Source organism: Pseudophryne corroboree, chromosome 11 (genome assembly GCF_028390025.1).
Source record: "Pseudophryne corroboree isolate aPseCor3 chromosome 11, aPseCor3.hap2, whole genome shotgun sequence".
Classification (NCBI taxonomy): Eukaryota; Metazoa; Chordata; class Amphibia; order Anura; family Myobatrachidae; genus Pseudophryne; species Pseudophryne corroboree.
The window spans coordinates 289,447,119-289,462,720 of record NC_086454.1 but is presented as its reverse complement, the minus strand read 5'-3'; the positions used below and the strand labels follow the sequence as shown (position 1 = coordinate 289,462,720).

General features: G+C 47.3%; 1 protein-coding gene across 1 annotated transcript in view; it reads right to left on the bottom strand.

Annotated features, from left to right (window-relative positions):
* Window positions 1-15,602, bottom strand: part of LOC134968747 (5-hydroxytryptamine receptor 3A-like) — a 107,665-nt gene that overhangs the window by 73,613 nt on the left and 18,450 nt on the right. Inside the window, exon 2 of the mRNA XM_063944241.1 lies at window positions 14,056-14,213. Within this exon, the coding sequence (XP_063800311.1) occupies window positions 14,056-14,213 (158 nt within the window). The remainder of the gene's footprint in view (window positions 1-14,055; window positions 14,214-15,602) is intronic.

Below are 15,602 nucleotides of genomic sequence, written 5' to 3'. Positions count from 1 at the left end.
AAAAAAAAGAAAATAAAGATCATAGCATAGTATGTTCTTAATCAGGTGTATCCAAATAACCCAATTCCACAAGAAACGCACACCTTTTCTTCCCTAATGGTTAAAGTGTTACCTTTTCTAACCTCAAATTTATGAGGTATGTGAAGCACATAAATATCTCTTTTAAGGGTAATCCAAGGTTAATTAACACCTCCGGTGAGACAAACCACTTAACTTAATAGGGTGTAACAATAGGAGAAAGCGCCCAATTCTATAAGAGTAGAAAGACACACCTTCGGCTTCTAGAACCTCTTAGGTCATATGGTTACCTTAAATAACCTCAAAATTATGAGGTATATGTTGCGCATTCAGATATTCTTCAAAGGCAAATCAGGATAACCATGATATTCCTTTTAACACTTTTATTTTTCACTCCACCAATCCATAGAGGAGAAAAATACTTAACATTATTATTATGTGTATTATTGTATAAAAATTACATTTATTAAAAAGTACATAAAACAGACACAGATAAAATGGGTCCCAGTAAATTATTGCTCATACCAGATGGTAAAACGTCTGAGCAGATTCAGACCAGCATTTGTAATTAGAGTCCCGGTTTACTCCAAAACAATTGGATCCATAGTGCTCACCAAGTCCAAGGAGTCAAAGTCCACATGGGGTCCCCAGCGCTAGCAACACGTTTCAGTTTTTCCCCGCAGCCTGAGGAAGGGAAACTGAAACGTGTGTGTGTGTGTGTGTGTGTGTGTGTGTGTGTGTGTGTGTGTGTGTGTGTGTGTGTGTAATTGGGTGATTTGGATACCCCTGATTAAGAACTAGAGATGTGCGGCGGGCACTTTTTTCGTGTTTTGGTTCTGGTTCCATCCTTGTGTTTTGGATCTGGATTGGTTTTGCTAAAACCACCCTTTATTGTTTTGGTTTTGGATCTGGATGATTTAAAAAAAAAACATAAAAACAGCTAAAATCACAGATTTTGGGGGTAATTTTGATCCTACGGTATTATTAACCTCAATAACATTCATTTCCACTCATTTCCAGTCTATTCTGAACACCTCACAATATTGTTTTTAGGCCAAAAGGTTGCACCAAGGTGGCTGGATGACTAAGCACGACACAAGTGTGCGGCACAAACACCTGGCCCATCTAGGAGTGGCACTGCAGTGGCAGACAGGATGGCAGATTTAAAAAATAGGCATCAAACAGCACATCATGCAAAGAAGTAAAAGAGGTGCAATGAGGTAGCTGTATGACTAAGCTAAGCAACACAAATGTGCGGCACAAACACCTGGCCCATCTAGGAGTGGCACTGCAGTTGCAGACAGGATGGCACTTAAAAAAACTAGTCCCCAAACAGCACATCATGCAAAGAAGAAAAAGAGGTGCAATGAGGTAGCTGTATGACTGAGCTACGCGACACAAGTGTGCGACACAAACAACATGGGACGTGCTGGAATTTGCCCAGATATAATACACACACAATATTGGTGGCACAGGAGAGCGCACCCCTAAATCACACACACACATGGCAAAGCCTGTAAAATAAATTTTGATGATAACTCTTTTATTTGGAGCTATTATAATAATATGCAGCACAGGACACCACCACTGGATTTATGGCAGCACAAGACACCACCACTGGACTGATGCAGCACAAGACAGCACTACTGGACAGGACTTATACGGCAGTACCCCTGGAGTTGTACGGCAGTGTCAGACAGGATGGCACTTTAAAAAACTAGTCCCCAAACAGCACATGATGCAAAGAAGAAAAAGAGGTGCAAGATGGAATTGTCCTTGGGCCCTCCCACCCACCCTTATTTTGCATAAACAGGACATGCACACTTTAACAAACCATTCATTTCAGCGACAGGGTCTGCCACACGACTGTGGCTGAAATGACTGGTTTGTTTGGGCCCACACCAAAAAAGAAGCAATAAATCTCTCCTTGCACAAACTGGCTCTACAGAGGCAAGATGTCCACCTCATCCTCCAACTCCTCGCCCCTTTCAGTGTGTACATCCTCCTCCTCCTCACAGAGTATTAATTTGACCCCACTGGAATCCACCATCACAGGTCCCTGTGTACTTTCTGGAGGCAATTGCTGGAAAAGATCTTCCCGGAGGAATTTATCATTAATTTTGATGAACATCATCTTCTCCACATTTTATGGAAGTAACCTCCTATGCCGATCGCTGACAAGGTTACTGGCTGCACTAAACACCCTTTCGGAGTACACACTGGAGGGGGGGCAACTTAGGTAAAATAAAGCCAGTTTGTGCTAGGGCATCCAAATAGCCTCTTTTACCTGCCAGTATACATACGGACTGTCTAACATGCCTACTTGGATGCTGTCACTCATATAATCCTCCACCATTCTTTCAATGGTGACAGCATCATATGCAGTGACAGTAGACATGTCAGTAATCATTGGCAGGTCCTTCAGTCCGGACCAGATGTCAGCACTCGGTCCTGACTGCCCTGCATCACCGCCAGCAGGTGGGCTAGGAAATCTTATCCTTTTCCTCCCCAGTTGCAGGAGAAAATGAAGGAGGAGCTGTTGACGGGTCACGTTCCGCTTGAGTTGACAATTTTCTCACCAGCAGGTCTTTTAACCTCTGCAGACTTGTGTTGGACGGAAAGAGAGATACAATGTAGGCTTTAAACCTAGGATCGAGCACGGTGGCCAAAATGTAGTTCTCTGATTTCAGCAGATTGACCACCCTTGAATCTTGGCGAATGAAGGGCTCCATCCACAAGTCCCACATACTTTGTGGAATCGCTCCGTGTTAGCTACTCCTTCAATTTCTCCAGCTGCTTTTGCAAATGCCTGATGAGGGGAATGACCTGACTCAAGCTGGCAGTGTCTGAACTGACTTCACGTGTGGCAAGTTCGAAGGGTCGGGGAACCTTGCACAAGATGGAAATCATCCTCCACTGCGCTTAAGTCAGGTGCATTACCCCTCCTTTGCCTATATCGTAGGTGGATTATAGGCTTGAATGGCCTTTTGCTGCTCCTCCATCCTCTGAAGCATATAGAGTGTTGTATTCCACCTCGTTACGACCTCTTGCTTCAGGTGATGGCAGGGCAGGTTCAGGTGTGTTTGATGGTGTTCCAGTCTTTGGTACGCGGTGGCTGAATGCCAAAAGTGGCCCATAATTTTTCGGGCCACCGACAGCATCTCCTGCACGCCCCTGTCTTTTAAAAAAAAAATCTGCACCATTACATTAATTGTATGTGCAAAACATGGGACGTGCTGGAATTTGTCTAGATGTAATGCACGCACAATATTGGTGGCATTGTCCGATATCACAAATCCCCAGGAGTCTAATTGGGGTAAGCCATTGTGCGATGATGTCCCTCAGTTTCCGTAAGAGGTTGTCAGCGGTGTGCCTTTTACGGAAAGCGGTGATACATAGCGTAGCCTGCCTAGGAACGAGTTGGCATTTGCGAGATGCTGCTACTGGTGCCGCTGCTGTTGTTGCTGCAGGAGGCAATACATCTACCCAGTGGGCTGTCACAGTAATATAGTCCTTAGTCTGCCCTGTTCCACTTGTCCATATGTCCGTGGTTAAGTGGACAGTGTGTACAACTGCATTTTTTAGGACACTGGTGACTCTTTTTCTGAGGTCTGTGTACATTCTCGGTATCGCCTGCCTAGTGAAGTGGAACCTAGATGGGATTTGGTACCGGGGACATACTACCTCAAACAATTCTCTAAGTCCCACTGAACTAATGGCGGATACCGGATGCACGTCTAACACCAACATAGCTGTCAAGGCCTCAATTATCCGCTTTGCAACAGGATGACTGCTGTCATATTTCATCTTCCTCACAAAGGACTGTTGGACAGTCAATTGCATAGTTGAAGCAGTACAAGTGGTCTTCCGACTTCCCCTCTGGGATGACAATCGACTCCCAGCAGCAACAACAGCAGTAGGCATGCCACTCAAAGATCCTACGGAGGAATCCCGGTTAGGAGAGGACTCCTCAGTCTTGCCAGTGACATGGCCTGTGTTACGTTCCCTGTACTCCAGAGACTGGGCGGATGAGCCCCAAGTACGGGAACGTGATGCTGCGGTAGGAACAGGAGTTCAGCAGCAACCCCTACAGAACCCTGACTCCGTTGTCTCGCCTACGTGGTCAGTCTATGCCTGCCAGACTATATTTGCTTGGGCCCACGGCAGCTGCGTTTGAAGGGCGGATTAGGTCTGCCCAACTTCGATGCCCCCCAGTCTTAGTTTGAGACAAGGCGTAAACCGAGATGTGGCTAGAACAAGTGGAACCTCTAACTAAATGGAAACACAGGAGGCAGGGGAAGGCTACTGGAACTACCACAAAAGGTATGTGCGGCGCGGCCGCCAAAACAAACAGTAACAAAGGTGACGCTGTCCTGACGCCAAACACGACACCTGTCATATCTCTCCGAGGACAGCGTAAAGCGAAAACCTCCGCAGAAAAAGGTCAAAGTAAAACTAAGAGAGTGATACGGCCAAGGCCGTAAGGTACGGCAATGCCGCTACTCACAACACCGATATAGGTGCACGCAGGTGAACAGGAACCCCACAGCTGCAGACACTGGCACAGAGGACTGGAAGGCTGGATCGTCACCAATAGCAGACTCCGGACACCAGAACTCAGGACAACAGGATCACAGGGGAACAGGATCACTCCAAGGCAGGAAGCAGCTCAACAAGAAGCTATCACCGGCAGGGCTGTGCTAATCTGGCTCCCATAAAAAGCCCCTGTGGCCCAATCAGCAGGCAGCCCAGCCCCTGATCCAAATTAGCCAGCTGTTAGCTGGCGCGCAGCGTCCCGGCTGCTTAGTAACAGCCGGGACTGCAGTGCCGAGCGGCCGCCCGGCGTCTTCGGTTGCTAGGCAACCGGCCGGGAGCAGGGAGTTAGCGACGGAAGTGACGCGCTGGCCCCGTTGCCTAGCAACGTCCGGGAGCCGGCGCGACCCGCCGCTAACAGCCTGCAGGACTACTGACGTTCCTGACTGAGGAGGAAGTTGACGTTGGGGGAGTTGGTGGTTTGGCTTGCAGGAGCTTGGGAACTAGTGATGTGCACCGGAAATTTTTCGGGTTTTGTGTTTTGGTTTTGGATTCGGTTCCGCAGCCGTGTTTTGGATTCAGACGCGTTTTGGCAAAACCTCCCTGAAAATGTTTTGTCGGATTCGGGTGTGTTTTGGATTCGGTTGTTTTTTTTTTCCAAAAAACCCTCAAAAACAGCTTAAATCATAGAATTTGGGGGTCATTTTGATCTTATAGTATTATTAACCTCAATAACCATAATTTCCACTCATTTCCAGTTTATTCTGAACACCTCACACCTCACACCTCACAATATTATTTTTAGTCCTAAAATTTGCACCGAGGTCGCTGGATGACTAAGCTAAGTGACCCAAGTGGCCGACACAAACACCTGACCCATCTAGGAGTGGCACTGCAGTGTCAGACAGGATGGACAATTTAAAAAATAGTCCCCAAACAGCACGATGCAAAGAAAAAAAGAGGTGCACCAAGGTCGCTGGATGGCTAAGCTAAGCGACCCAAGTGGCTGACACAAACACCTGGCCCATCTAGGAGTGGCACTGCAGTGTCAGACAGGATGGCAGATTTAAAAAATAGTCCCCAAATAGCACATGATGCAAAGAAAAAAAGAGGTGCACCAAGGTCGCTGGATGGCTAAGCTAAGCGACCCAAGTGGCCGACACAAACACCTGGCCCATCTAGGAGTGGCACTGCAGTGTCAGACAGGATGGCACTTAAAAAAATAGTCCCCAAACAGCACATGATGCAAAGAAAAAAAGAGGTGCACCAAGGTCGCTGGATGGCTAAGCTAAGCGACCCAAGTGGCCGACACAAACACCTGGCCCATCTAGGAGTGGCACTGCAGTGTCAGACAGGATGGCCGATTTAAAAAATAGTCCCCAAACAGCACATGATGCAAAGAAAAAAAGAGGTGCACCAAGGTCGCTGGATGGCTAAGCTAAGCGACGCGACCCAAGTGGCCGACACAAACACCTGGCCCATCTAGGAGTGGCACTGTAGTGTCAGACAGGATGGCCGATTTAAAAAATAGTCCCCAAACAGCACATGATGCAAAGAAAAAAAGAGGTGCACCAAGGTCGCTGGATGGCTAAGCTAAGCGACGCGACCCAAGTGGCCGACACAAACACCTGGCCCATCTAGGAGTGGCACTGCAGTGTCAGACAGGATGGCACTTAAAAAAATAGTCCCCAAACAGCACATGATGCAAAGAAAAAAAGAGGTGCACCAAGGTCGCTGGATGGCTAAGCTAAGCGACCCAAGTGGCCGACACAAACACCTGGCCCATCTAGGAGTGGCACTGCAGTGTCAGACAGGATGGCCGATTTAAAAAATAGTCCCCAAACAGCACATGATGCAAAGAAAAAAAGAGGTGCACCAAGGTCGCTGGATGGCTAAGCTAAGCGACGCGACCCAAGTGGCCGACACAAACACCTGGCCCATCTAGGAGTGGCACTGTAGTGTCAGACAGGATGGCCGATTTAAAAAATAGTCCCCAAACAGCACATGATGCAAAGAAAAAAAGAAGTGCACCAAGGTCGCTGGATGGCTAAGCTAAGCGACCCAAGTGGCCGACACAAACACCTGGCCCATCTAGGAGTGGCACTGCAGTGTCAGACAGGATGGCCGATTTAAAAAATAGTCCCCAAATAGCACATGATGCAAAGATAAAAAGAGGTGCACCAAGGTCGCTGGATGGCTAAGCTAAGCGACCCAAGTGGCCGACACAAACACCTGGCCCATCTAGGAGTGGCACTGCAGTGTCAGACAGGATGGCACTTCAAAAAAATTGTCCCCAAACAGCACATGATGCAAAGATAAATGAAAGAAAAAAGAGGTGCAAGATGGAATTGTCCTTGGGCCCTCCCACCCACCCTTATGTTGTATTAACAGGACATGCACACTTTAACAAACCCCTCATTTCAGCGACAGGGTCTGCCACACGACTGTGACTGAAATGACTGGTTGGTTTGGGCCCCCACCAAAAAAGAAGCAATCAATCTCTCCTTGCACAAACTGACTCTACAGAGGCAAGATGTCCACCTCCTCCTCACAGATTATTAATTCGTCCCCACTGGAATCCACCATCTCGGGTCCCTGTGTACTTTCTGGAGGCAATTGCTGGTGAATGTCTCGACGGATGAATTGATTATAATTCATTTTGATGAACATCATCTTCTCCACATTTTCTGGAAGTAACCTAGTACGCCGATTGCTGACAAGGTGAGCGGCTGCACTAAACACTCTTTCAGAGTACACACTGGAGGGGGGGAGGGGAGCAATTTAGGTAAAATAAAGCCAGTTTGTGCAAGGGCCTCCAAATTGCCTCTTTTTCTTGCCAGTATACGTACGGACTGTCTGACATGCCTACTTGGATGCGGTCACTCATATAATCCTCCACCATTCTTTCAATGGTGACAGAATCATATGCAGTGACAGTAGACGACATGTCAGTAATCGTTGGCAGGTCCTTCAGTCCGGACCAGATGTCAGCACTCGCTCCAGACTGCCCTGCATCACCGCCAGCGGGTGGGCTCAGAATTCTTAGCCTTTTCCTCGCAGCCCCAGTTGCGGGAGAATGTGAAGGAGGAGCTGTTGACGGGTCACGTTCCGCTTGATTTGACAAGTGTCTCACCAGCAGGTCTTTGCACCTCTGCAGACTTGTGTCTGCCGGAAAGAGAGATACAATGTAGGCTTTAAACCTAGGATCGAGCACGGTGGCCAAAATGTAGTGCTCTGATTTCAACAGATTTACCACCCGTGAATCCTGGTTAAGCGAATTAAGGGCTCCATCCACAAGTCCCACATGCCTAGCGGAATCGCTCTGTTTTAGCTCCTCCTTCAATCTCTCCAGCTTCTTCTGCAAAAGCCTGATGAGGGGAATGACCTGACTCAGGCTGGCAGTGTCTGAACTGACTTCACGTGTGGCAAGTTCAAAGGGTTGCAGAACCTTGCACAACGTTGAAATCATTCTCCACTGCGCTTGAGTCAGGTGCATTCCCCCTCCTTTGCCTATATCGTAGGTAGCTGTATAGGCTTGAATGGCCTTTTGCTGCTCCTCCATCCTCTGAAGCATATAGAGGGTTGAATTCCACCTCGTTACCACCTCTTGCTTCAGATGATGGCGGGGCAGGTTCAGGAGTGTTTGCTGCTGCTCCAGTCTTCAGCACGCGGTGGCTGAATGCCGAAAGTGGCCCGCATTTCTTCGGGCCACCAGCAGCATCTCTTGCACGCCCCTGTCGTTTTTTAAATAATTCTGCACCACCAAATTCAATGTATGTGCAAAACATGGGACGTGCTGGAATTTGCCCACATGTAATGCACGCACAATATTGGTGGCGTTGTCCGATGTTACAAATCCCCAGGAGAGTCCAATTGGGGTAAGCCATTCTGCGATGATGTTCCTCAGTTTCTGTAAGAGGTTGTCAGCTGTGTGCCTCTTATGGAAAGGGGTGATACAAAGCGTAGCCTGCCTAGGAACGAGTTGGCGTTTGCGAGATGCTGCTACTGGTTCCGCCGCTGCTGTTCTTGCTGCGGGAGGCAATACATCTATCCAGTGGGCTGTCACAGTCATATAGTCCTGAGTCTGCCCTGCTCCACTTGTCCACATGTCTGTGGTTAAGTGAACATTGGGTACAACTGCATTTTTTAGGACACTGGTGACTCTTTTTCTGAGGTCTGTGTACATTCTCGGTATCGCCTGCCTAGAGAAGTGGTATTTGGTACCGGGGACACACTAACTCAATAAATTCTCTAATTCCCTGTGAATTAACGGTGGATACCGGACACAAGTTTAACACAACCCAGGCTGCCAAGGCCTGAGTTATCTGCTTTGCAGCAGGATGACTGCTGTGATATTTCATCTTCCTCGCAAAGGACTGTTGGACAGTCAATTGCTTACTGGAAGTAGTACAAGTGGTCTTCCGACTTCCCCTCTGGGATGACGATCGACTCCCAGCAGCAAGAACAGCAGTGCCAGCAGCAGTAGGCGTTACACTCAAGGATGCATCGGAGGAATCCCAGGCAGGAGAGGACTCGTCAGACTTGCCAGTGACATGGCCTGCAGGACTATTGGCTTTCCTGTCTAAGGAGGAAATTGACACTGAGGGAGTTGGTGGTGTGGTTTGCAGGAGCTTGGTTACAAGAGGAAGGGATTTAGTTGTCAGTGGACTGCTTCCGCTGTCACCCAAAGTTTTTGAACTTGTCAATGACTTCTGATGAATGCGCTCCAGGTGACGTATAAGGGAGGATGTTCCTAGGTGGTTAACGTCCTTACCCCTACTTATTACAGCTTGACAAAGGCAACACACGGCTTGACAAATGTTGTCCGCATTTCTGTTAAAATAATTCCACACGGCGAGGTGATTTTTTTTGTAATTTGACCAGGCATGTCAATGGCCATATTCGTCCCACGGACAACAGGTGTCTCCCTGGGTGCCTGACTTAAACATACCACCTCACCATCAGAATCCTCCTTGTCAATTTCCTCCTCAGCGCTATCAACACCCATATCCTCATCCTGGTGTACTTCAACAGTGACATCTTCAATTTGACTATCAGGAACTGGACAGCGGGTGCTCCTTCCAGCACTTGCAGGGGGCGTGCAAATGGTGGAAGGCACCACATCTTCCCGTCCAGTGTTGGGAAGGTCAGGCATCGCAACCGACACAATTGGACTCTCCTTGGGGATTTGTGATTTAGAAGAACGCACAGTTCTTCGCTGTGCTTTTGCCAGCTTAAGTCTTTTAATTTTTCTAGCGAGAGGATGAGTGCTTCCATCCTCATGTGAATCTGAACCACTAGCCATGAACATAGGCCAGGGCCTGAACCGTTCCTTGCCACTCCGTGTCGTAAATGGCACAGAGGTAGGTAGAGCAGTGGCCTACTGTACTGTACTGCTATATATTATATAATGATGGTCAGCAAAATTCTGCACTGTCCTCCTATATAATACTGTGCACAACTAAAATGCACCACAGGTATGGATGGATAATATACTTGACGACACAGAGGTAGGTAGAGCAGTGGCCTACTGTACCATACTGCTATATATTATATACTGGTGGTCAGCAAAATTCTGCACTGTCCTACTATATATACTGCGCACAACTAAAATGCATGACAGGTATGGATGGATAGTATACTTGACGACACAGAGGTAGGTAGAGCAGTGGACTACTGTACCGTACTGCTATATATTATATACTGGTGGTCAGCAAAATTGTGCACTGTCCTCCTACTATATAATACTGCGCACAACTAAAATGCACCACAGGTATGGATGGATAGTATACTTGACGACACAGAGGTAGGTAGAGCAGTGGCCTACTGTACCGTACTGCTATATATTAAATACTGGTGGTCAGCAAAATTCTGCACTGCCCTCCTACTATATATACTGCGCACAACTAAAATGCACCACAGGTATGGATGGATAGTATACTTGACGACACAGAGGTAGGTAGAGCAGTGGACTATTGTACCGTATTGCTATATAATACTGGTGGTCACTGGTCAGCAAAATTCTGCACTGTCCTCCTATACTACAATGCAGCAAAGATATAGAGCATTTTTCAGGTAGAGAACGTAGATATTTTCAGCACACTGAGCACAGATATTTGCAGCACACTGAGCACAGATATTTGCAGCACACTGAGCACAGATATTTGCAGCACACTGAACACAGAAACTGAGAGAACGCTGCATGTCCTCTCCCTATCATCTCCAATGCACGAGTGAAAATGGCGGCGACGCACGGCTCCTTATATAGAATACAAATCTCGTGAGAATCCGACAGCGGGATGATGACGTTCGGGCGCGCTCGGATTAACCGAGCAAGGCGGGAGGATCCAAGTCTGCCTCGGAACCGTGTAAAATGGGTGAAGTTCGTGGGGGTTCGGATTCCGAGAAACCGAACCCGCTCATCACTATTGGTAACAAGAGGAAGAAGGGATTTAGGTGTCAGTGGACTGATTACACTCTTAACCAAAGTTTCACAACTTGACACTGACTTCTGATGAATGCGCAGCAGGTGACGTATAAGGGAGGATGTTCCTAGGTGGTTAACGTCCTTACCCTTACTTACTACAGATTGACAGAGGCAACACACGGCTTGACACCTGTTGTCCGGATTTGTGGAGAAATAATTCCACACCCAAGAGGTGGCTTTTTTGGTATTTTGCCCAGGCATCAGAATGGGCTTATTCATCCCACGGACAACAACTGTCTCCCCCGATGCCTGATTTAAACAAACCACATTCCCATCAGAATCCTCATCGTCAACTTCCTCCTCAGCGCCAGCAACACCCATATCCTCATCCTGGTGTACTTCAGCAGTGACATCTTCAATTTGAATATCATAAACTGGACTGTGGGTGCTACTTCCAGCACTTGCAGAGGGCGTGTAAATGGTGGAAGGAGCCACCTCTTCCGCCCAGTGTTGGGAAGGTCAGGCATCGCAACCGCCGACACACTTGGACTCTCCTTGGGGATTTGTGATACCATTTTAGAACGCACAGTTCTTTGAAGTGCTTTTGCCAGTTTAATTCTTATCATTTTTCTAGCGGGAGGATGAGGGCTTCTATCGCCATGTGAAGCTGAACCACTAGTCATGAACATAGGCCAGGGCCTTAGCCGTTTCTTGATACTCCGTGTCGTAAATGGCATATTGGCAAGTTTACATTTCTCCTCAGAACATTTTAATTTTATTTTTTTGGGTCATTTTACTGAACTTTTGCTTGTTGGATTTAACATGCCCTCTACTATGACATTGTTCATTGGCCTTGGCAGACGACGTTGATGGCATTTCATCATCTATGTCATGACTAGTGGCAGCAGCTTCAGCACTAGGAGGAAGTGGTTCTTGATCTTTCCTTATTTTATCCTAAAATTTTTATTCTACATTATTTTTCTGGAGTTATATAACAATATGTGGTACAGGAGAGCATACCTCTACACCACACAGGGCAAATCCTGTGAAAATTATTTGGATTAAATATTAATAGCCCCTTTATTTGGAGTAAATAATATACAGCACAGGACAACACCACTGAATTTATATGGCAGCACCACTGGACTGGATTTATACGGCAGTACCACTGGAATTATACGCCAGTACCACTGGAATTATACAGCAGAATCACTGGAATTATACAGCATTATCACTGGAATTATACGGCAGTACCACTGGATTTATACGGCAGTACCACTGGACATATATGGCAGTATCACTGGACTGGATTTATACGCCAGTACCGCTGGAATTATATGGCAGTACCACTGGAATTATACGTCAGTATCACTGGATTTATATTACAGTACCACTGGAATTATATGGCAGGATCTCTGGAATTATACAGCAGTATCACTGGAATTATACGGTAGTACCACTGGAATTATACGGCAGTACCACTGGACATATACGGCAGTATCACTGGACTGGATTTATATGCCAGTACCGCTGGAATTATACACCAGTACCACTAGAATTATACGGCAGTATCAGTGGAATTATACGGCAGTACGACTGGAATTATACGGCAGTACCACTGGACATACTGTATATATGGCAGTATCACTGGACTGGAATTATACGCCAGTACCGCTGGAATTATACGACAGTACCACTGGAATTATACGGCAGTATCCCTGGAATTAAACGGCAGTACCACTGGAATTATACGACAGTACCACAGGACATATACAGCAGTATCACTGGACTGGATTTATACGCCAGTACCGCTGGAATTATACGTCAGTACCACTGGAATTATACGGCAGTACCGCTGGACATATATGGCAGTATCACTGGACATATACAGCAGCACAGGGACACCACCACTGGACTGATGCAGCACCACTGCAATGGACTGGATTTATACAGCAGCACTGGACATATGGCAGCAGAGGACACCACCACTGTCACTGGACTGATGTAGCACAAGACACTACCACTGTACTGATGCAGGACAACACAGCACCACTGCAATGGACTGGATTTATACAGCAGCACTGGACATATGACAGCAGAGGACACCACCACTGTGCCTGGACTGATGCAGCATGATACACCACCACTGAACTGATGCAGCACAACACAGCACCACTGGACTGGACTTATACAGCATCACTGGACATATGGCAGCAGAGGACACCACCACTGTGACTGGACTGATGCAGCACAAGACACTACCACTGGACTGATGCAGCACAACACAGCACCAATGGACTGGACTTATACAGCATCACTGGACATATGGCAGCAGAGGACACAACCACTGTGACTGGATGATGCAGCACAAGACACTACCACTGTACTGATGCAGGACACTGAGGACGGAGACACGTCTTCTCTCTACACTCTCCAATGCCGGAGTGAAAATGGCTGCGAAGCTCGGCTCCTTATATGGAATCCAAACCCTGTGAGAATTCGACAGCGGGATGATGACGTTTTGCCTCGTTCTGGCTTCCGAGTCGGGCGGGAAAACCCGGGCCGGGCTCGGATCCGGGCTCGGATGGTGAAGTCCAGTAGGGTTCGGTTCTCAGGTAACCCAACCCGCTCATCTTTATTAAGAACATACTATGCTATGATCTTTTATTTTCTTTTTTTTCTGAGGAACATAAAGAACAGAAAGGAGCGCCATCCCCATTAATATATTCTTCAGAATGTTGTATCTGTAAAAGAATGGTGGTATTCTTTTCTTATCTTTGGAGGCTGTACCCTGTATTTTGTTCTAGAGCGCTAAAAAATGACTTTGCATTTTTTGCACAGTCATCTAAGTGTCTAACTGCATGTGTTTGCAATAGCTCATACAGGTCTTTACTGTACTTAGGCTACATTACAACACCCTCCTCCCCAGCTATAGAATCACACAAATCTGTATAGGCATAGGCTCACCCTCCAGATGCCCCGCAGAAGCTAATAAATGAAAACAAGCAAATGTTAGCCAAATCTTTTAAGAACAGAAAAAGATTTTAAAAATACAACTATGACACTGAAAGCCTCACCAAGGTGATGACTGTATACAGGGACATATCGATAAACACTGTGGTTGGAGTTTTCCAGTCTCTTGCTGGACGAATGTTGGCTCCTGGAATGTCTTTATCATTAGTTAGGTTTTGTTCCAGGTTGAAGTAACTGCAGACAAGACTCTCATGGGATGTACCTAGGGCATAATGCAGATACTGCTAGTTAGTATACGGATAATATCCATGTCAATAAAGTTTCCAGGAACACTTGGAAAACTGACTTGACAAATTAATGTATACACAAACAGCAACTGTCTCCAAACCTTCATTGCATGGTACGCAGCACATCCAGCATTAAATGAGCACTCATTATAATTATAATATACTTATTGTATTTCTGAACAGTAATATGGTAAGTGGAATTTTCATGCCATAGAGCCACTTACTCACTCTTAATTTACTAACGACATGTAAATAATACAAGATTTATCAGCCTGCAACAAGACATCTAACAGGACAGAAGAAAAGGAGTGAAGAACTGCGCTATTCCTGCACTCCCTCTAGCTGGTTGCTGCTGTATAACACTTTGTGGGTATACTATAGGATCCCACTAAGGACATAACAGATATGATGGATGTAGTGTTTAGCGCACCCAGGGCCGGATTAACAATGGGGCTAATGGAGCTGCAGCTCCAGGCCCACCCTCCAAAATAGGCCCACGGTATCTGCAAATGTCTATGCTGCTGTAATGTAAACAGGATTTTTTTTCCTGCTACTGCAGCGCCCCCTAGGGCCCGCCCCCTCCGGCAGCAACAACACCAGCCTCCTCTCCTCCTCCTCCTACTCCTCCCACTCCCATCCCCCCCCCCCCCCCCCCAACGGCAGCGGCGGTCAGTGTCACATGCGGGGGACCTGATAGACAAAGTTTTTTTCATGTTCACGGCCCGGGATCGTAGCTCCGCCCCCTCGCGGCATTAGACCATGCCCCCTCGCGGCATTATGCCCGCGATTTGCTTGCCAGCTGCTGGCAGGTCCCCAATGGCAGGAACGGAGAAGGAGACATAACTGAAGGAGCTTCATCAGCAGACTTCCCAGCAATAGCCCTGGTGCCAGGACAGGAGCTCTATTCAGCAGTAGTGCAAACGAATTGTGGCTCTGTACTTTCATCCTCCTCATTTACTACAAGCACAGTGGGCAAGTCAGAACTCTGGTGACCAGGGCCGAATTGGTCATTAGTTCTACCAAGCAGAGGCCCAGTGGGCTGATTGGGGTGTGGTCCCGCCTATCATCTGTGGCCCCGCCCTCCCACGCATCACTAACTTAATGTACTTTGCCTTGTGCGCTGCGGCCACCGGCCACTAACAGGAGAAGAGATCCCGTCCCCACACCACCCGGCTGTCAGGAAGAGAAGGAGATCTGCGCGCCAAACTCCGTTGACGTTATTGCGCAGACCTCAGAGGAAGAGACAGTGCGGCCGCGATGGATCCAGCAGGAGAGGTGAGTATGAGTCTTCTCTAATCTCTCTGACCTCTGCCTGCAAACAAAATGCTCTTGTGATAGAACAGTTCTATCGGCACCCCCACCCG